This window comes from Ursus americanus, chromosome 24, assembly GCF_024610735.1.
Source record: "Ursus americanus isolate L20-20 chromosome 24, mUrsAme1.1.p, whole genome shotgun sequence".
Lineage (NCBI taxonomy): Eukaryota > Metazoa > Chordata > Mammalia > Carnivora > Ursidae > Ursus > Ursus americanus.
Window position 1 is genome coordinate 21,125,750 of NC_142150.1, and position 19,121 is coordinate 21,144,870.

Consider the following 19,121-nt stretch of genomic DNA (forward strand, 5'->3'; position numbering starts at 1 on the left):
CCCTCCAGGAAGTTCACTTAACCGACTGCAACATCGTATACCATTGCCCGCCCCTAAAATTCCTGAGAGTGTCCCCAGATGTATACTGGCTACTACCGTCAGCGTTCTAGAGGCTTTGAAAAAAATCGCAAGACACCATGGGGTCTGCCTCTTGGTAAATTGTTCAAATGACACTCGTAGTGCCTTGTGAGTGACTTGTAGTCACGTGGAAGTGGTTTCTAGAAGCTGTTTGAGTTGCACAAGCAGTCCTCGCTGTTAATAAAAGAGCAAGATTCTAACCTAGGACCCAACAGGCTCCTAGTGTCCATGGAAAAAATTCAAGGAGTTTGCAAACTTGGGTGTATAAAAAATGATGTTTTTATTCTTAATAATCTAACTAAAATTTAACATTGTCTCTCAATAGAAATGTAGGCAAAACTCTACAGTAACATTAGCTGTGACTGACTGTCACCGAGAGAGATTAACAGACATTTTCATATCACATTATACCTGTTGCAGATGTCTCAAAATATCGATGTCCATCATTACTTTGATATCATGGAGGTTATTCGACCTGCACTAAATATTCTTATTTAATGCATTAATAAAGAAGCACATATATTGTTATGATATTGCACATTAATTTTAAAAAGTATATTGATAGTTGTATTTCAATATAAACTTCCTTTCTAATCTTGTTATTTTAATTTGTCTTTTAAAAGCATTATTTTGAGAAGGGGTCCATAGGTCTCACCGGACTGCAAAATGGGTCCATGCATAAATAAATAAAAGTGTAGGAACCTTTAATTTATAGCATTCTCTTGCACAGGGCCAATGGAATGGTTTCTGAATGACGTCAGCTAATAGATGGTCTCTGTCAAAGCAGGGGTATATGTTCTTCCCACTCATTGTTTTTGCCTATGGGTAACTCTGGAGTTGTGGAGGGACCTTGGCATAATGAATATAATGATTAATAATAATTAATAGTGATGATAATAATAACAGTAATAGCAGCTAGCATTTGTTGGGTGCCTGCTGTAAGCCAGGTGTTATTACAGGCATGTTCAATGCCATATTTTAATACTACCAACTACTTTAGGAGGTCATTCATGGGACAAAGACAAAAGATTCCCCCCTGCTCCCCATGGTGATAGAGCGTTGCTGCAGGTGAAGGCAAAGGATGGGACTGCCCCACTGGACAGGGCCAGTGTCCTGGGCACGCAACCCGTGTGGTAACACAGGGCTCCACACTTAGGTCTTGGGCATGGTTTAATGCTCTGCGATTACAGTCTTGACATTCTTAATAGCTTTTGAACATGGGGCCGTGCGTTTTCCTTTTGCACCGAGCCCTGCAAATTACGTAGTTTGGTCCGTCTCTGGTTGGGATGAAGTTGTTGTAATGTGTGACAACTCCTGATACTGGGGAACCGGGAATCTGCTTGGAGATCCCCCTTACTCATCTGGCTGACCTTTGGTGGAGAGCTGCGGCCTGTCAAAGAGGGATGCTGTAGTTTCTGAGTTGGTGAATTTTGTGATTTTTTGAATGTCAAAGATTTCTTTCCACCAAAGCACCTGGAAGAATAGCTGAATAGACGGTACCTTGTTCCTTGGAAAATCTTTCTGGTAGGGAGTTGTTTACCTTGCTGTTGGGTTTTTTTCATTTTTCATTTCCCAAGGGGCTTACTACATAGACAGGGAGCTAGGAGAAGCAGGGCGGAGTGTGTTCCGGAAGGGAAAAAGAGACCGGGTGTGCCGAGAGTCTCTCATTCTTGTAGGAAGGTGATATGAGTGAACTTGGCTTTCTTGCCTTTTGTCCTTTAATGATTATCTGTGCAAAAAGATGCTACTTCTTCTAAAGAGGAGATCCTTTCATCTGTGAGGAGATTCAGATCGTAGCTGCTTCTCAGGTCCAAGACGATCGTGGAACGAGCCTTATGAGGTTCTATTGACATTTTACGGCTTTTACAAACTGTGCCAGGGTCATGGGCATAGTAGAAGAACGGGGGGACTCTCCTGGATTTGTTGGTCAGCGTGATGGAATTCAGGCTCCCAAATGACACATCCACAGTCTCCCTCTCGTCGGCGTGATGTCTGCAACACAACACAGTGGGTCTGTCATCAGGATGGTGACGGCTCAGACACCAGGTGCTCTTCCAAAGGAGCCATAATTTCCCCTTAACTTCTCAACTGTTGGTTTTTTTTTTTTTTTTGCCTTGTTATTATTACTGCTCTTTTATCATGGCTAATAAGTCTGATGGCTTCAAGCAGCCAAGCCCAGCCCCTGAGTCAATATGGGGCTTTCAACAAGAAGCCAGACAACAGTTTTGACAGGTGGGTTGGAGTGGCCATGAGCTGCTGCTTCTGTAGCATCGGGACGGACGGACACCAGAGGGAGGTTTTATAGTTGGGCACAAGTAGGATGGGTGTGCCGCCTATTTACATTTAGGGAAAAAATGATGGGAGCCATTCTTAAAGGATCTCAATTTCCACAAAAGCGTGAGGTTCTAAAAGACATCCTCTTCCACTTCAGAAATACAAGGATCCATTTTTAGTTACAGAGAATTATGTTGCATTTTCTGTCATTTTCACCACCCCCCCCCACCAACTCCCCAGCACATTTACTATAATATATCCAGTCCATTTAGTAGCTCTGTGTCTCTGGGTAAGTCACTTAACCTCTTGCGCCCCGTCTGTAAAATGGGAATAATATTAGTACTAGTGTCCGGGGTTAAATGAGATCATTTCTGTAAAGCCGAGCTCAACTCCTAGCACATTGGGGATGTTCAATAAATAGAAACTATCATCACTGTCATAGTTTTGGGGGTTGTTTTGTAATGAGTCTGTGAGATTCCATGTAGTGGCTATTGATCTTTCTTTGGCTGGAGCATCTTGGTTTTTTTCTTGGAAAGAAAACTTGCATCTCGAAATGGTCAAATCCATTGTTCCAGTCCATCCCAGCCCCTCCCTGGCTCCAATCCCCACCTCTTACCTCTCTCCACCCTTCCCGCATTCCTGCACAGTTGGTCTTATTTATTTTTCAGTCAACTGAGGGTGTTGTTAAATCTTTTATTTTTCTGGCTGCCCGGTTTGGTTCTGAGGCACTCCGCTCCCTGCCCTGCTCATGACAAGAATGCTGGGGAATGCTCAGCCAGCCATGTCCCTCCCCTGCCGGAACACCCTGTTCTTAACGCTCCTTGAGAAGCAGCATTTCTGAGGCCTCCCCTGGCTGCCGTGACTCCCCCATTAAGCCAGTGGCCTGGTGATAATGAAGACCCGAAGGCTGAGAGAAAGCTGGGGGAAGGTGGTAATCTAGGGGAACGTCACACATTGCCCACGTCCTGCGCTTTCTTCTCGGGGCTTAGAAAAGAGACATTGAGAGGCTTTCTCTGATTGTGTATATGGAAGGCTGGGTGATGATGGTGATGATTGCTTAATTAGTGCTGCTGTGATCTGCATTTGAGTGATTTGTTTAGCACTTTGTGGCCCTTTTTGGCTTGAGCTCGTCATGTGATATTGACAAACTGATGAGAAAGGAGTGCAATGATGCTTGAATTAATGCAGAAATCACACCCCGAACATCTCAGGTCCTTTCTACCTGAGACGTGGGACCTCAAGTCACTTGGCGGAACATGAGTGAGTCTACACAGCCCACCTTCAAGGTAGGTATGGCTAGCCTCGTTTCCCCGATGGAAAAACTGGTTGAGGGACCAGAGGCTTTCAAATTATGCTTGTTGCCCAGGGCTGGTTGTAGGAAGTCTGTGGGAGAGGCCGGACTGAGACTCGGCACTCTGAGTCTCTGCTTTAGGTTACCTTAGACCACACCTACTCCCTGGGTCATGTTGACTTTCCGAAGTCAACCATCGGGAAGAGTGTGGTTTGGGTTTCAATCACCTCCCAGCAGCCCCTTCTCTGGTCCTGTTAATCTGATTCATGATCTTAACCTGGCTGACTGGAGGCTGGCCATGTCATTCTGCAGGTCTTGGACACCCCTCAGTGCCCTCACAGAGCCAGCCAATGGAAAAGTACAGTGTCTTCTGGCTTCTTGGTCCTGCCAGCTCTGGCTGGTCTATTCGATACCTCCTTTTCTGAGGGAGTGGGAAGGTAGCATCCAAACTGAAAGCACAGGTTTTTCTTTGGTTTTTATAGGAAAAACAAATTGGCATGAATGCTCAGTCAAACCAGCTCAGGCTGTTTGGGCAGATGCCTTTCTTTGCTTTTTTCTGTTTATTTTCCAACAAATCAATGCTTAACTGGGTTGTTATTGGAGCAGAGCAACAGGTGCAAAAAAATAACTCTGCTGCCAACTCAAATGAAAAGGTAGGCTTATCCCCTCTGGGAGGCATTCAGAAGATAACAGAAGACCCTGCCAGGCACCAAATTAACAGCTCTGTTTACGGTGGGTTTTCTGTTAACAACCTGCTCTCAACCCTCCCACACATAAACACGCCATTGTTTCGGGGAGAGACAATCAACCCTCCGAACAGCTCACTACTTTATTCTGTCCCGAGTGGAGATTGGTTTTGGCTGAGGCTGCTTTGTGAAACTCGGGGACACGCTCCTGTCTGCCAACTCGATGTCTTAGTAAGGGTTTCCTGGGAAGGCCAGGCCGTGGGGTTGCCGGACAGAAGAGGATCGGGCCTGCTTTTCAACATAGTCGCAGTTCTTTCCAAGGTTGGTTGGTTCCAAACGCCAACAGGCTTCCTGGTCCCTCTGCACTGGCTCCACTCTACCCCCAGCAGGAGGTGGGGAATGAGCTCTGACGACTTTGGAAAGAGCTACCATTGTGTTGGAGGTGGTGTCTTTGCTGAACAGTCCCATGAGGGCCGAGTAGCGTCTGTGTTTTGCTCATCATTGTGTCCCCAGCAGCTAGCAGAGTGCCCACCGTCTCGTAGACATTCAATAAATGTATGTTAACTGGGGGGGATGAATAAATATTTCTATTAGCAAGACAAGCCTTTCTCGATGACCCTTTCTCTCCACTGAAGGCCAAGACATCAATTTTCTTGGGTATGAGGCCTAACATCCCGGGTGGTTAAGTCATCTTTCGAAGGTCTGAGATGGGGGTGGGTTTGGGTAAGGGGTGACTCGGCCAACCAGGAGATTCTCTGGATGGAAATGACCGTCATAAAAATCCTCGGCAAATCCTGTGTTCTGAGGCCAGGTTTCTTTGTTCAGCATTCAGAGTCTCGTCCTTGTGAGTAGCTGAGGATTGTTGAATTTCACGATTTGGTGGTACTGAGCACCAGGAACTGCTTTATTTCAAGTTGGCAAACAATACAGCGATAGAGTCTCCCCCGTTGGTCTGGAGCTTGAGTTCTCTGGATTGTCTCTGACTTTACAAGGATTTCCATTCATAGATGTTTCCTTCAAGGCTACTATCTCCTGGAGTCAGTTTTCTTATTGTGAACATCCAGGGAAGGCGAGTAGGTGACGTTCTCAACCATGAGAGTGCTGGAGGATTGGTTAAGGGAGGTTCTTAAAAATGAAGATTCTGATTTAGAGGTTTGGGGTGGGAACTTGAAGTTTAACCCCTCCTCAGGTGGTGATGATGATGATGATGATGATGACGCAGGTGGTCTATAGATCAAACTCTGAGAAGCACCTGCATGGCCTCTTCAGCCTGGATGGAAAATAAGCATCCCAGGAGTCCTGGATGCTCCAATGGCCATACCTGTGCCTTTCCAGAGACCTACAGAGACCTCGGGTTGTACTAGGAAGCGAGGCCTCTTTTTCTTCTGCTCTTCATTTTCCTCTCTATTTTATGATTTCTTGGTTTTAGAATAGAGAAGGGGATTAGCAGGGAGACACATACTGATATGGGGAAAATGGTGAATTCGTTACTGCATTGCCCAACAGTCCCGAATGGCCCTGCTGGTCACAGCCTGGTTCCTACTTCAGCTCCCAATGGAGAGGGACAGTGGGGCTCTTCTTGGTGTCACTGTAGGGGAATAAGGCAACACCCACGCTAAGGACGAGGATAAGAATAAAATCTCTGGGGGTTTCTCTCATAGGTCAGAATACACTTATGTCTCCTAGCCCTGACTCCACTACAAAGTTTTCTTTTAAATTTCAATCCAACGTGGCTGTAAGAGAGATTTCTTAAAGATCTATGTGTCCTTAGATCTGTAGGGGTCAATGGTCTTTAGAGAGGGTCTTTAGAGGGCCTGGGGCCCACGGAATATATGCAAAGCAAGGTATGGACGAATGTGCAGTTTTGGTAGGTGAGAGCCTCAGTGTCAAAAGGCTCTATGACCTTTTAAGATTCCAAGCTTGCCCTATTCTTCTTAGTTTGTCACATCTGAAAGGGATTGATAAAGGCCCTGCAGGTCATGTAAGGCAATCTTGTCTTTTGATCAACTTTGGTGCCTGTCCTCTGTGAGTATCTGCATCTTGTCTGGGTCTGGCACCAAGAATGATAAAGATCAGCATAATATGTATATTTCCAAATGGCTTGCAGTCAGTAAAGTGTATCTATAATGGATCAACACTTGGCTTCCCAACACGGCATCATCACTCATGAAAACGCTTGAAAGCCCAGGAATAATACTTCAGATGTTGCCCCTGGGAACATGAAATGTCTATTTCAAAACACATTATGAGGGTATGAAATTACTTGTGATGTAATCCCGAGAGGATCAAATACATTCCCCAAGCTTGATTCACATTTTGATTCATTTGGAAAACATGAATTATTGCCTGTCTTATGTTCAGTTAAATTTCACATGTACGTGGATTTTCTTTTCTCCTCTTTCGGAGGAGTTCTTTTGAAATGACAGTCATATTGAAACAGGAAGTCAGGAAGCTGTTGCAATATCCTTAGGGCAAATGCTGTGAATTCACCTGCTGGTAACTTTGATTAAGGCCTGAGAATAGTCTGGATATCGCTGTCATCACAAAAGTAATTATTTAAAATGCCTAATTGCTCCTCTGGCTTGAGGAGTAAAAATACCCACAAGGCAGCCAATTCTGTGGCAGTTTGGGGATGATGTGGTTGAATGAATAAAGGAGTCAGGAGGAAGGCAGACCGTGACTTTGACTCGCAGTCCTCTAGGGCTGGCGACGGGAATGCCGGCCGAGCCTTGCTTAAGATCTGCTCCGTGACCCCGATCACTCCCATTGTATTTTCACCCTCACGGCAAAAACCAGGCTTTCTGTCCTGAGGTCTAATTCAGATAAAGAAAATAATTATGGGTCGGTTTATTTCCAAAATATAAAATTAAAATAACTTTGTTGAATCAGAGGAATAGTATTTATATGTTGTATGTTCATACATCTGTGTATGTGTGTACATACATGTGTATATGCATAGAGCTAGTTTAGGGGTTCGAAGAGTATCATGGCCCAGCTTTTAGGCCACTAACCCACTCCTACCTGAGCATATTGTGAAGGGGCAAAATGAAGGCAGCTTTCTACTTGTTCGTTCTGAAGGATCTCTCTGATACATTGCCACGAGAGATGGCTTCAGGTGGCTCTGACAAGGAGGGAAGAGGGGCTCAATCGGGGTCCCTGCATGATTGAATGAACCAGAGAGTTTTATAATCTTGGAGAAGCTTGATAAAGGAGTGAGGCCACAGATGGCACAGGGAGAACGCAGTGACTATGTGTGGATAGCGGACGGGGGTGAGGAGGGGTTGAAGGCAACTTTGTTCTCTGGCAAAGCATCCCCTTCTCAGCCGAAAGTGGCTCAGTTCCCAGGGTTTGCTGCTAGACAGTCCGAGTTTGAATTCTCCTCTAGCTCCAAATCTTGCTAAGCTGTGTGACCTTGAATGAGTTACCTGACCTCTCTGAGCCTCAGAAAGGCCATCTGTTAAATGACATCATGCCTGATAGAGCTATTGTGGGTGTTGACTGAGATAATGCATTTAAACCCAGCACAGAGTTCCCACATTGTGAGTGTTCAGTAAAGCCTAGCTACTATAGTATAGGTACATATGCACGTACGGATTTCTAGAGCTGAGAGTGTTCAGTCCTACATCTTAGTAGTGCCACCACGGAGCAAAAAGCTTACCTCCCTCCAGACCCAAGCTGGGTTGTGTTTGTCTCTGCTGGCAGGTTCTCTGTGTGTATTTAAGGAGAGAGAGCAGTCGAGCAGTCTTTGGCCTTGTCAGGGGCCTCAGACTGGGCAGAGCCTTGTAGGTTCTGGGGTGCATGGCTCCAGGTCCTTGCCAGAGTCCCAGGGGTGCCTCCTTCCCATTGCTTTTCTGTCCCCGTGAGCTTGAACCCCAGTTTTGCTGTGATTGAGCGCTCCTTGTGCTAAGGGAGCCTGTAGGATAGAGAAGCTCTCTGGCCACCCTCTGCCAGGAGCCCCCGTTTTAAGACGTGCCGCTGTCCTTTGCACCTGCAAACCAGGTGGAAGTACAACACGGAGACCATAACACAGAGCCTGCCGGCCGTGCTCTCCTGCCGCTCCTGGCAGCCCCAAGTACGGTGCGTCTGCTGGGAGGAAGGGGAGCAGGGGGGATGGCTGTCAGTCCCTGAGCAGGGACCATGGCCAGAGGAACAGAGCACGGCTTCTGTGAGCCAGGGCCAATAGGGGCGGTTCAGAGCTCAGCCTAATAGCATATCCACACAGCGGCCCCAAACAGGAGGTGGGGAGGCCGGAGATCCAGCCTAGACTTGACTGTGGCAGCTAAAGCTAGAATTACAAAGCGTTGTATAGATGGTAGAAGTTCCAGGCCTTGCTTGAGATGAACTTGGCTGTCAATTTTGTCCTTGGAGATTCAATAAAATCCTAGTAATAACACGATAAATAATAATAATAATAATAATAATAATAATTATAAAAACCAGCTAACATTCCCCAAGTCCTTACTATGTGTCGAACACTTTTCCAAGGATTTTACAGGCATCATCTCATTTTGTCTTTCAACAACACTTTTCATATCATCTCCAGTTTATAAATTAGGGCTCAGAGAAACTGAATAACTTGTCCAAACTTGCCCCTTTAGTAAATTGGCAAAGCCAGGACATAAATCGTGTTTGTCTGACCCCAGAGCCTGGCATTCCCAACCATTACACTCTCCTGCCTCTGAAGGGTCTACGCCGACCCCAAGAATGTCCTTGCAGCCAACCAACACACTTTAAAGAGAGACTCATGGGCCGACCTTCTAGTAATAGCTGACACTTGGGGGGCACTTGCCACGTATGAGCTAATATGTGAGAACTGCAAATGTTTTCACCTTCCCCACACATCAGCCCCATGTCCCCCCACTTTTTGTCTTATGGGGAAACTGAAGCTTTAGAGAAAATAGTACCTTCCCGAGGTCAACAGAGCCTGCCAAGGTTCAGAATCAAGAGTTCAACCCTTACCATCGGAGGCATGAGTTCCTCCTCTTAGGATCCACTCTCGAGCCACGGAGCAACGCGAGGCTAGGTCTGGAGCTCCTCACACCCTGAATTTATAAGTGAGATTCAGGCTCTGTGGCTAGGCCCCTCCATCTCCCATTTGTATCCCTGAGCAGAGCCAAATGTGAGACGCTTAAACTTTAGGGTCAGGCCAAGTGTTGGGTCACCATGTCAACACTTAGGCTGCCCCTGCCCCAAGACCCCCCTCCCCCGTCCCACCCTGTGCACGATGGTCAAGCTGGTGCTAGACCGGAGCTTAGCCTTTGATGGAAGCCTGGAGGAGGACTGGCCACGAGGACGGTGGCTTGTCTCTCCATGTGAGTGACGCAGAAGTGGTCCAAGTCCTTAGCGAGCAGGGCACTGTGGGGGGTTGTGTTTTACCTGGAGCTTCCCATGAACAAAGTGGGGAGCAGAAAGTGGCCTGTCTCTCCCCCTCGGACCCTGGGCTGTGGCCACCCCAGCACACTGCTGTGCTGTCTCTCTGCAAAAAAATGCATTTGGGGTTCGCCAAACCCTAGCGGCTCATCATTTGTAGGGGACTTGATGCTTAAGGTCGAGTAGGTCCTGACTGGGAGTCTGGCACGAGGTAGGCGTCCGTATGGTCTACTGGGCAGCGTGTGTGCCTCCTCCCCTTCAGATGAAGAGCGGACTTCTGTCTCCCAAGTGTCAGTCTTAGAAACTGCTGTGTAGGTGGGGTGCCTGGCTGGCTCCGTTGGAAGAGCACGAGACTCTTGATCTCGGGGTTGTGAGTTTGAGCCCCATGCTGGGTGTAGAGGTACTTAAAACTAAAAAAAAATATTTAGAAGGAAGGAAGGAAAGAAAGAAGGAAAGAAAGAAAGAGAAAGAAAGAAAGGAAGGAAGGAGGGAGGGAGGAACTGGCGTGCAGAGGGTGACGTCCTGGGTGAATGTGGAACTCTGGACAATCACTGGGGGCGCAGAGTCAGATACCCTTCTCTCTGATGGTTGCTGCCATGAAGGGAGGGTTAAGAGAAGGCAGATGAAGAAAATCTCTGAATAATCCACATTTCATTTCACCTTGGGTTTGAAATCAAATGCACAGGGTGTGTGTGTGTGTGTGTGTGTGTGTGTGTAGTTTGTGATAGCCCAAGTCGCAATGTATGCTGTATTCCCAGAGTGCGCAGCCCCTAGGAAGACACAAAGGTGGCCCGGATGCCCCACGCACTTTCTTCACCTCCACTTATAAGGCAATTACTCTTTATTTGTACCGAGCACGGCACTGGGTGCTTTAAAGCCTCTTACCTTTTTCAATCCTCTAGCAAATCTCTGCGGTAGGTCCTAATACCATGCCTCTCTCCCAGGAGAGGCTACAGCAGCTCGGAAAAGCTGGGGGACAGCCCAAGGTCACCACACCAGCATGATCAAAGCCTGCGGCCTCCACAGGCTCTCTTCTAACTGTGTTCTCCACTGGGGGTGATTTGGCCCCAGGGGACGTTTCGGGGGAGGGAGGGACCTGGAGGGCCTTGTGTCTGGCTTGTAGTGGCTAGAGTCCAGGGAGGAGCCACCATCCTGCAATGCCCAGGAAGGCCAGGGAACCCTCCCAGCACAGGGCTTCAGTCTCGCAGACGCTGAGAAAGTCAGCTTCTCACCCTGAGCACGTGGCCATCGTTGCCAGAATTCCCCCTTGAGCTAGAGATGAGGACCCAGGGGTTCTTTTCTCTGCTTGCTTTTGACTCGAAAGGGGGAATCATTCTTATTGAGGCTCTGAATTTACTTCTGCCAATCTTGGGAAGAAGCTAACTGTGTTGGAGAAACTGCTTCAGAATTGGTGTTTAAAGAAAGGGCAAAAAACCGATTTTTGCTGGAGGGTGTGCGTGCCGTGCTGGACCAGACATCATTAAATCCAGTAGGTTATTCATCCTTCAAAACAGGACATTGACATTCCCCCTCCATGCCCCCTCGAAGGCCAGAGAAGAAACTGAGTTTGGAAAGGTTGTCACACTCAAGGTCACGTGGCTTACAGACGGGGAGCCTGGATTCAAACCCAGACCGCAAAGCTTCCAAAGTCTCTACCTGTATCGACGAGATATTTTTCTTCAAGAAACAATAAAAGCTATGCTGATGGTAAACTGGGAAGCTTACAGAGGCGCATTAAAAAAATCCCCCTACTTTGTAATTAAAAGGATTGCTTTTTATACCCCATAAAAGTAATCTCGATGTGCCATAGAAAGTGTACATTAGTATATGGGAGTGTGGGTGAGCTGGGTATAATAATGCTTTTTTACAATTCTCAAGGGACATTTATTATCTATTATCTCATTTGATCTCCTCAAGACACTTGGGAGGCTGTCGGTGGGGGGCAAATGTCCTTTTCCACCTGAGGAACTGGGCCTCAGAGGGGGTAGGACTTGGGGAGAGGCCGTCAGCTACACTAGCCCTGGGCTTTCTGTGCTCACCCCTCCGGGCACCGGCCGCAGCATCACGGTTGGAGACGCTGACCTTCTTTTCTCATGAGCCTGGGTGAGCTCGAGTGAACTCTGACTCAGTAAGGGTTAAGCCACATAAACTTTTATGAGTAGTAACCATTTACTGTGCCCTGTAAAAAAAAAAAAAAAAAAAAAAAAAAAAAAAGGGCCCCTTGCTGTGCTGGCTCCTTTCCCTAGCGGGGGGGTGCCAGAGGGAGCAGTGTTCATGCGCACAGGCCAGCCCCTTGGGGGGCCAGGTGCTGATGGGGCAGCTGGGGCCTCCTCGTCCTACAGGCTTCTCTGTGGGTTGAGAGTAGTCCTGGACGCCTTCAGGAGATCACGGAGAGAGAAGATAACCTGCCCCAAGGGAAGGGGCTTGTGGGCGTTTGGTCATAAGTGGAGAACTGGCCCGTGCTGTCCTGCGACATTTATTGAATTCCTTGCCATTACCTGCTAAGCTTTCCGCACGCACGACCTCATTTGATTCTCTCAGCCCTTTGAGTTTGGGGTTGTTCTCATTTTATAGCTGGGGAAAGTGAGGATCGGAGCGTTTTGGGGCTGCACATGCTTGGAACTGGCCGGATGTCATGCACGGCCAGCAGGGGACCTAGGATCTGAGCCCACCTCTCCCCAGATCTAAAGCCGGGATGCTCAGCCGTCCTACCAACCTGCCTTCTAGATTTGGGGGGAGGGGGAAACAGAAACCCCGAACTTGTCTTGCTCCCACTGAATGGCCGCTGGGAAACAGCCCTGCAGGCAAACCCTTCCGAAAGCATTTCAGGGAAGCCTTCCCCACCCCTCAACCCCAGGCTGAAGGGCCGATCCCTCCTCCATGCAGATGGGCTGGGCTCTGAGCTTCAGCTCTTTCAGGGTTAAACAGTAACCTTTCTACTGCTTGTGGTTGAGCAAATGCCAGCGAGGAACAGGCCCAGCCTTGAGCAAACAGGAGACTGGGCCATGCCCCTTCTCTCCCCCAGCCACCCCTCTGGGGACCTGCAGGGTTTCTGTCACCCTGGAGTCCCCCATTGGATTGCTTAGCTGAGGGCAAGTGTTCTAGAAAGCTCAATAGGAAAAAGGAGAGGAAGGTTTGGCTTGGGTTGGTCTTCCTTCTCTGAGACTGAGAAGCAAGGAGGTTTCTGGACAGGGAACAGAAGAATCGAAGTAGTCACCTTCTTTAAATTTTTGTGCGGGGAAACTGAGGCCCAAGATTGTTTCTGGTTTGGGTTACCAGAAGGGGAGCAACTCTCCTCCTCATGCCACCTGCTGTAGAGCTGTGCTTTACTTCGTGCCGCGTGCTCCAGGTTTTAGAAGCTCTTTTAACCTCCAACCAACACACACACAGTAGGTATGGTGACTTGCACTCTGCACGTGAGGAAACGGGTTCAGAGAGGGTAGTGATGTGTCTGAGTTAATATGAACCAGCTGGGAAGGGGCAGTGCTTGGAATCAAGCCTGCTCTTTCTGGCTTTGAAGCTCGTGTATATGGTACCACCACACAGAACCCGGCTCGGCCCTCTTCCCGGCCCGTAGTCGGCTGGGGTCCTGTCTTTCCTTCTCCACCTCCTACTTAGGCTGGATTCTGGCCTAACTGCCAAACAACCATGGTGATGTTAATAATCCTCACGAATGTCCTGTTTGGCTTAGCTGGACTCCCAGTCACTGCTCTGTCCCCGGTCCCTGGAACAGTACCCAGCCCATTGTAGGGCGGGTAAATATTTGCTGAATAAATCAATACACGAATGAATTTTGATGCCTCTTTCAGACCCCTTTTCTCCCATCTGAAGCCCTACCTAGAATCAGAGAAGTAGGAGCTAAGTTAGAGGAAGGAGTTTGGGGGGCTGGAACTGCTTTGCTTGACCAATTTCAGTCCTGGGGACGTTGATGACACGCAAGGGTGCAAGATTTCCCCCAAACAGGCAGAAAAGTTTCCATGAGCTGCTGCTCTAAGGCTATGTCCTCTCCCCACCCCAACACTCTAGAAAGAGCAAGTTATCTTTACAGACCCAGGGGGACGCTCAATCGCCTTCTGGAAACAGGCAACTCTTCTTTTGAATGATTGAACTCACTTCCAGGGCTTGAGGCTGAAAGGAGGAGGGTGGCCGGCTTCCTGGTAGGGAACAGTGTAAACCCCGAGCATGGAGGGGACTACTTCTGAAGCGTAACATTTTCACGTAGTTTTAAAAAATCCAAACAGTCCCATGCGAGAAAGGCTCTTCCCCTGTGTCCTTTCCTGAGAAAACGAGAGCAGAAAGTCACCGCCAGGTCAGCTTCGAAGCCTCTGGTATTCTCCAGGGCTCTGAAAGGAGAGAGGAAGCTTGTCAGAAGTTTCACCAGGAAGGAAGGAGAGGGGCAGTGTCTCGTCAGAGAAGCCGACTGATCCCTGATGTGATCATGGAGCCAAATACTGGAGGCGCTCTAGGGACATAGGAGTGAAGTCCTCTGAGATGTGGCCGTGGCCATGGCCTGTGGCTGATGTCTGCACTAAGGAAGCTTGGCTAGGTGTCTGAGTGCAGGGCCACTCCGTCGTGGGGGCTTGTGAACGCCTGATTTCAGATCCGAGTTCCTGCACAGGTGCCGGGGCTGGGCCTCTGCCTGCTTGGATTTTTATTGATTGCAATTCTACTTTGCACAAAATCTCTTTGGCATTTTCACTTTTGTTAAAAAAAAAAAATCGTGGCTGCTGGCCAGACTCGCCCTGTGAGCAGGCATTGCATTTTCCTCCTGCTTCATTCCTGATCAGAGATTATTCATTTATGAATGGGTGGCTGTAAAAACTTGCCTCATGCATATGAAAGTTGAACCTGGAAATTTTTAATTGCCCGTGAGTTTTGCTTTTACTGAAAGGACTGTGGTAACATGCTTTGGAGGCAATGGATGGAAGGACAAATTCTTTTTTTTTTTTTTTTTCCTTCTTCCCGAATTAACTCTATGATCTGTGCTCTCAAATGACGTTTGTCCAGGAGGCCCTGACTGAGTGAACTGTTTGATCCCCTTACAGATCATGATTCTGGAAGGAAGTGGTGTAATGAATCTCAACCCCAGCAACACTCTCCTCCAACAGCAGCCAGCCTGGACAGACGGCTACCCCACGTGCAATGGTAAGGGGACCGAATGGGTGTCAGTGTCATTTCCCTGGGAGGCTTTTCCCTCTGCTGCAATTAGGCTTCGTTTCCCAACTTCATGTTTGAAAAATACAGGTTTTATTCAGCAGCGGTGTGGGGACGAGGGGAAATGGAGAACACTTCATGCTGGAGGTCCCGACGGGCTCTTGGGGCTCCAGACAGAAGCCCATGGGACATTTTCCATTGTTTCCTCCCAAAATTCAAGGCAGCCTGGCAGAGAGCGTGCTAGAAGATATGCCCGAAGGGAAGGCCACCTGTTGATGCTATTAACAGCTTTTGGCTGGGATATCAAGATAGGATAGCGAGAAAAGCGTGTGTGTGTGTGTGTGTGTGTGTGTGTGTGTGTATGTTTGCATGTGTGTGCACACATGTGCATGTGTGTTGAGCAGAAGTTTGGAACTTCAGGAAGACAGGGTTATAGCGGCTTATTCTTTCTGTTTCATTTTCCAGTGACCTCCCTTTGTAAAGGGAGAGATTTGTCAGGAGACCATATGCCTCCCTTTGGTGCTTTAATTTAGAGCCCTTGATCAGAAGAGGGAGGACCTGCTGCTGGGGCTTCCAGAGGGTTTGGGGATCAAGGCCACGGCTTACTGTAGTACCCAACTGAATACAGATGTTGCCGAATCAGGCCCCACACCCCACCGAGAAGGCGCTAGGTCTAGGCCGAAAGCTGTGCATCACACTGCCGTGGGTTTAAGGAGCCCTAGGCCTTTTCCTGCCCCACACTTGCTGATAATCTCCTTGCAGGAGGCCTGCTGCTCTTGCTTCTCCTGAGAAAGGAAGATGGCCTGTTGGTCAGCAGAGTCTGCAAAGCAGGAGGTGGAGGGTAATGGAAGGGTTGTATTCGCGAGCCAGCAAGTGCAGCTCCTCCCCCTTCCATTCGGAACCCCAGTCAAACAAGGTTGGGAAGTGTGGTCAGGTGACCTTCCTTTACTTGGTCACCTGTCCACAAAACTGCTCTCCTCTCTGGGCAGTGAACTTTTCTGTGACTGGTGTCCCCAGGCTGGGCCCTGGATCATGGCAGCATTCCTTCTGTGTACTTTGGAGAAAGCGGGGGCAGTATGTTTAGCAGGGAGTAGAATTTGGGTGCCACTTGTATGTTTTACCTTCCAGAAGCCCCAAAGAAGGCCCAGCTCCTGGTCATGGTTGATGGGGTGAGGGAGGTCAATTGAATAATAGACAAGAGATGCACTCAGGATTTTCATGGCTTCTCCTAGAACTTTGGGAATCTGATGAGTCCCCCAGCAGATGGGGAGAATCCCCCAGTCAACTTGAGACAAAATCCAAGCTCTAACCGGATACAATAGGGGGAACCGTCCTTTAGTCTGGATCATGTGAAGTTGGGAGAGGAAATAGAGAAGCTTGTTGTTGGGTTATTGAGAGTTATTGTCTCTCATTGGCAAACTCAGAGCTGTACTGTCATAGCAGTGTAATTATTTTGGAAAAAAAGATCAAAGCCTCAGAGAGTCACAAAAATACAGCCCATCCTTAAACAGCCGTTTTTGTGAGACACCAAAAAATTGGAGGCACATGGGAATATCCAGCCTAAGTTCCGTGTGTTTGTATATTTGGGAATATTTCTATGTCATGAAATTTTGGAACTAGAGCGTTCCAGTCCTTGCCCCTGTTCCCCACCCCAATTGGCTTCCCCTCCAGGCCCCAAGCAGAGGCTGTAGGGCTGCTTCTGTCTGGCCATGCTGTATGAGGAGTGAAGCACACGCTGTGAGTGGTAGGTGTGACCCATGGCGCCGACCTTCGTGCCTAAATGACGTCCATCTCCTGCTGTTTGTGCTCCTGAGGCCTGGAAGTGGGGATGGATGCAGAGGGGGTGAGCACAAGTGGGACTGAGCTGGAAACATTTCCCCCTTCAGCGTCTCTGGGGGTGTTGAGGGCTACATAATGGCCATTATGGGACTCAAACCTTTGGAGCTCTTTGGCTCCTTGCCACTCAAACTGTATTCATGGACCATCCTCATCACCATTATCACCATCATCATCATCATCATGTGGCAGCTTGTTAGGAATGCAGAAACTCAGGCCTCACCTCAGATCTATGGAATTTGAATCTGCATTTGAACAATATTCCCTGGTGACTGACAATCACGTCAGATTTTGAGAAGTACTGATCTAGCATGCCTTTGAAGAAAAAAAATTAGTGACAGTTTCCTCGCACTCTGTTTTCCTGTTGGTCCATCGTTCAGTTTGTGGGAGTCTCTGCTTGTCGTGTTCGGTTGGATTTCCCTGCTTCAGCCTGGTGGGCTTCAGTAGTGTCTTCCCCTTGTCCCTGCCCCTCGTCTTTCCTGGACGAGAGCTCCTTCCTTTGACCTCTGTTTTCAAGGGGACTGTGAGAGCTCAGCCCTGTTACCATGTCCTCAGAGGATGGCTCTCTCCTCTCCATCCCCTCCCAGGACTTTGGGGTGACTTTGTGAGCATGGGAGAGTCACGTATGTAGAAGTTTAGCCCATATACAGCTCAGCAATATTTATTGGCTTGAACTTGACTTTTTCACTGGTATTTAATTTAACCATCTTGCGAATGCACCTCAGACCCTTCTAGGTTTCTACATGATCTCTTCTTCAGCAACGGATTCCACGAAAGAAATTACAGAGAGCACCTACGATGGCATAGTCTCTGAGGCTGGTTTTGTAGGCAATGCAAAGATGACTAAGCCCGAGTCTCTGACCTGGAGTTTACAATTTACAAAGCAGAATAAGACAGAACCTAGAGATGTGTAAAGTAAAGCAAAACATGACAAACGCCATTAGGAGAAATACCAAGCACATCTGTTGGAGATTCAAGGGACATCGAGCCCTGAATAATAATTTTTTTGGGGGGGAGGGGTCTGTGATGGTGTTATGGGGTGGCCAGAGTCTGCTAACTGGGTAATTATTCAACAGGGACTGACTGGCAGGATACAAACCCGGCTGAAAGAACACGAGAGAAAAAAGGCAGAAGTGATAGGTCACTTGGAGAATAGTTATGAAGAGCCTCAATGCCTGGCTTGGCCATTTTGTACCCAATGTCAGTGACTAATGGGAAGCCCCTGAAGGTAGCTGAGTAGGGAAGTGACGTCACAGTGGCTGTAATAACCAGTGTGGGGCCGGGGTTGATCAGCACAGTTAGCGGGCGGCTAGGCTGGACCACTCTAGAAGCAAAGGCATCATAGAGAAAAAGAATCTTACTCTCAGGCCTCATTTTCGGTTGAAAATGGTCTGAATCTGGGACTATGCATGTGCGTGCATGTGTGTTTGTGTGTGTGTAAGATAGAGTTAAAAGCAGGAGAGAGAAGAGAGAGGAAGGGAACGGTGTGGGTGTGGACAATAGGCTAGTAAGTTGCGGAAACTGTAGCGATGCCTTCGCCTTCCGGGTACTTCGCAGGAGCCAGGGGCGCGCTCACGCGCTCAGAGCATTTCAGCTCTGTGTCCTCCCGGAGCGCCGGGGGCTAAGCAGGGAGGACGTGAGGGCGCAGGGGGACCCATTTCTGGGAACCTCCTCTCTAGCGCCTGTTCTGGCTCCGATCCCCCACACGGACGTCCCCCGGCTGGGGTCGTGCCGACGTCGGGCAGCCACGCGATGCCTCCCACGTCCGAGATTATGTCCCGGAAGCACCGCGGGTCGCTCACGGGGCCGCCTCCTGTTTTGCAGTTTCCGGCGGGTTTTTCGGAGGCCAGTGGCATGAAATCCACCCTCAGTACTGGACCAAGTACCAGGTGTGGGAGTGGCTCCAGCACCTCCTGGACACCAACCAGCTGGACGCCAGCTGCATCCCCTTCCAGGAGTTCGACATCAGCGGCGAGCGCCTGTGCGGCATGAGTCTGCACGAGTTCACGCGCGCGGCGGGCGCGGCGGGCCAGCTTCTCTACAGCAGCCTGCAGCACCTCAAGTGGAACGGTGACTATCTCTTCCGGGGCAGCGGAGGGCGGGCCCGCCTCCCAGTTACCGTTGCCGGGGCGGGGAAGGAGCGAGGAGGCGGGAGAACAGGCGCAAGTCTAGGGCTCCACGTGTGTCCGGTCCCTCGTGAACCCCAGGTCATTGCATTTCTCCTTCCGGTTGATTTTGGAGGAGACGAAGGCTGGCTGGGAATTCACAGGAGAGGGGCTCTCCGAAGACCGTTTCTTCTCTCCCCTGCACACAGGGTTGGAGGGCTTCGTTCCCAGTCACTTGCTTGTTAAGATCCTCATGGGCGCTTTTTCTTTCTCTAAGCTTTTACGCGGAGGTTCTTAGATGGGACCTCCGCACGGTAGGAAGTGATG

General features: G+C 48.8%; 1 protein-coding gene across 3 annotated transcripts in view; it reads left to right on the forward strand.

Annotated features, from left to right (window-relative positions):
- The window catches only part of EHF (ETS homologous factor), a 40,727-nt gene that overhangs the window by 5,763 nt on the left and 15,843 nt on the right, over nt 1–19,121 (forward strand). The window contains exons 1-3 of one of the 3 annotated variants that reach the window (XM_045808508.2): nt 2,617–3,638; nt 14,745–14,844; nt 18,514–18,759. In XM_045808508.2, coding sequence (XP_045664464.2) covers nt 3,609–3,638; nt 14,745–14,844; nt 18,514–18,759 — 376 coding nt within the window. In that variant the 5' untranslated portion in view covers nt 2,617–3,608. Of the gene's footprint in view, nt 1–2,616; nt 3,639–14,744; nt 14,845–18,513; nt 18,760–19,121 lie in introns of those variants that run through there. The other 2 variants (XM_045808507.2, XM_045808509.2) reach the window with 2 other exon arrangements.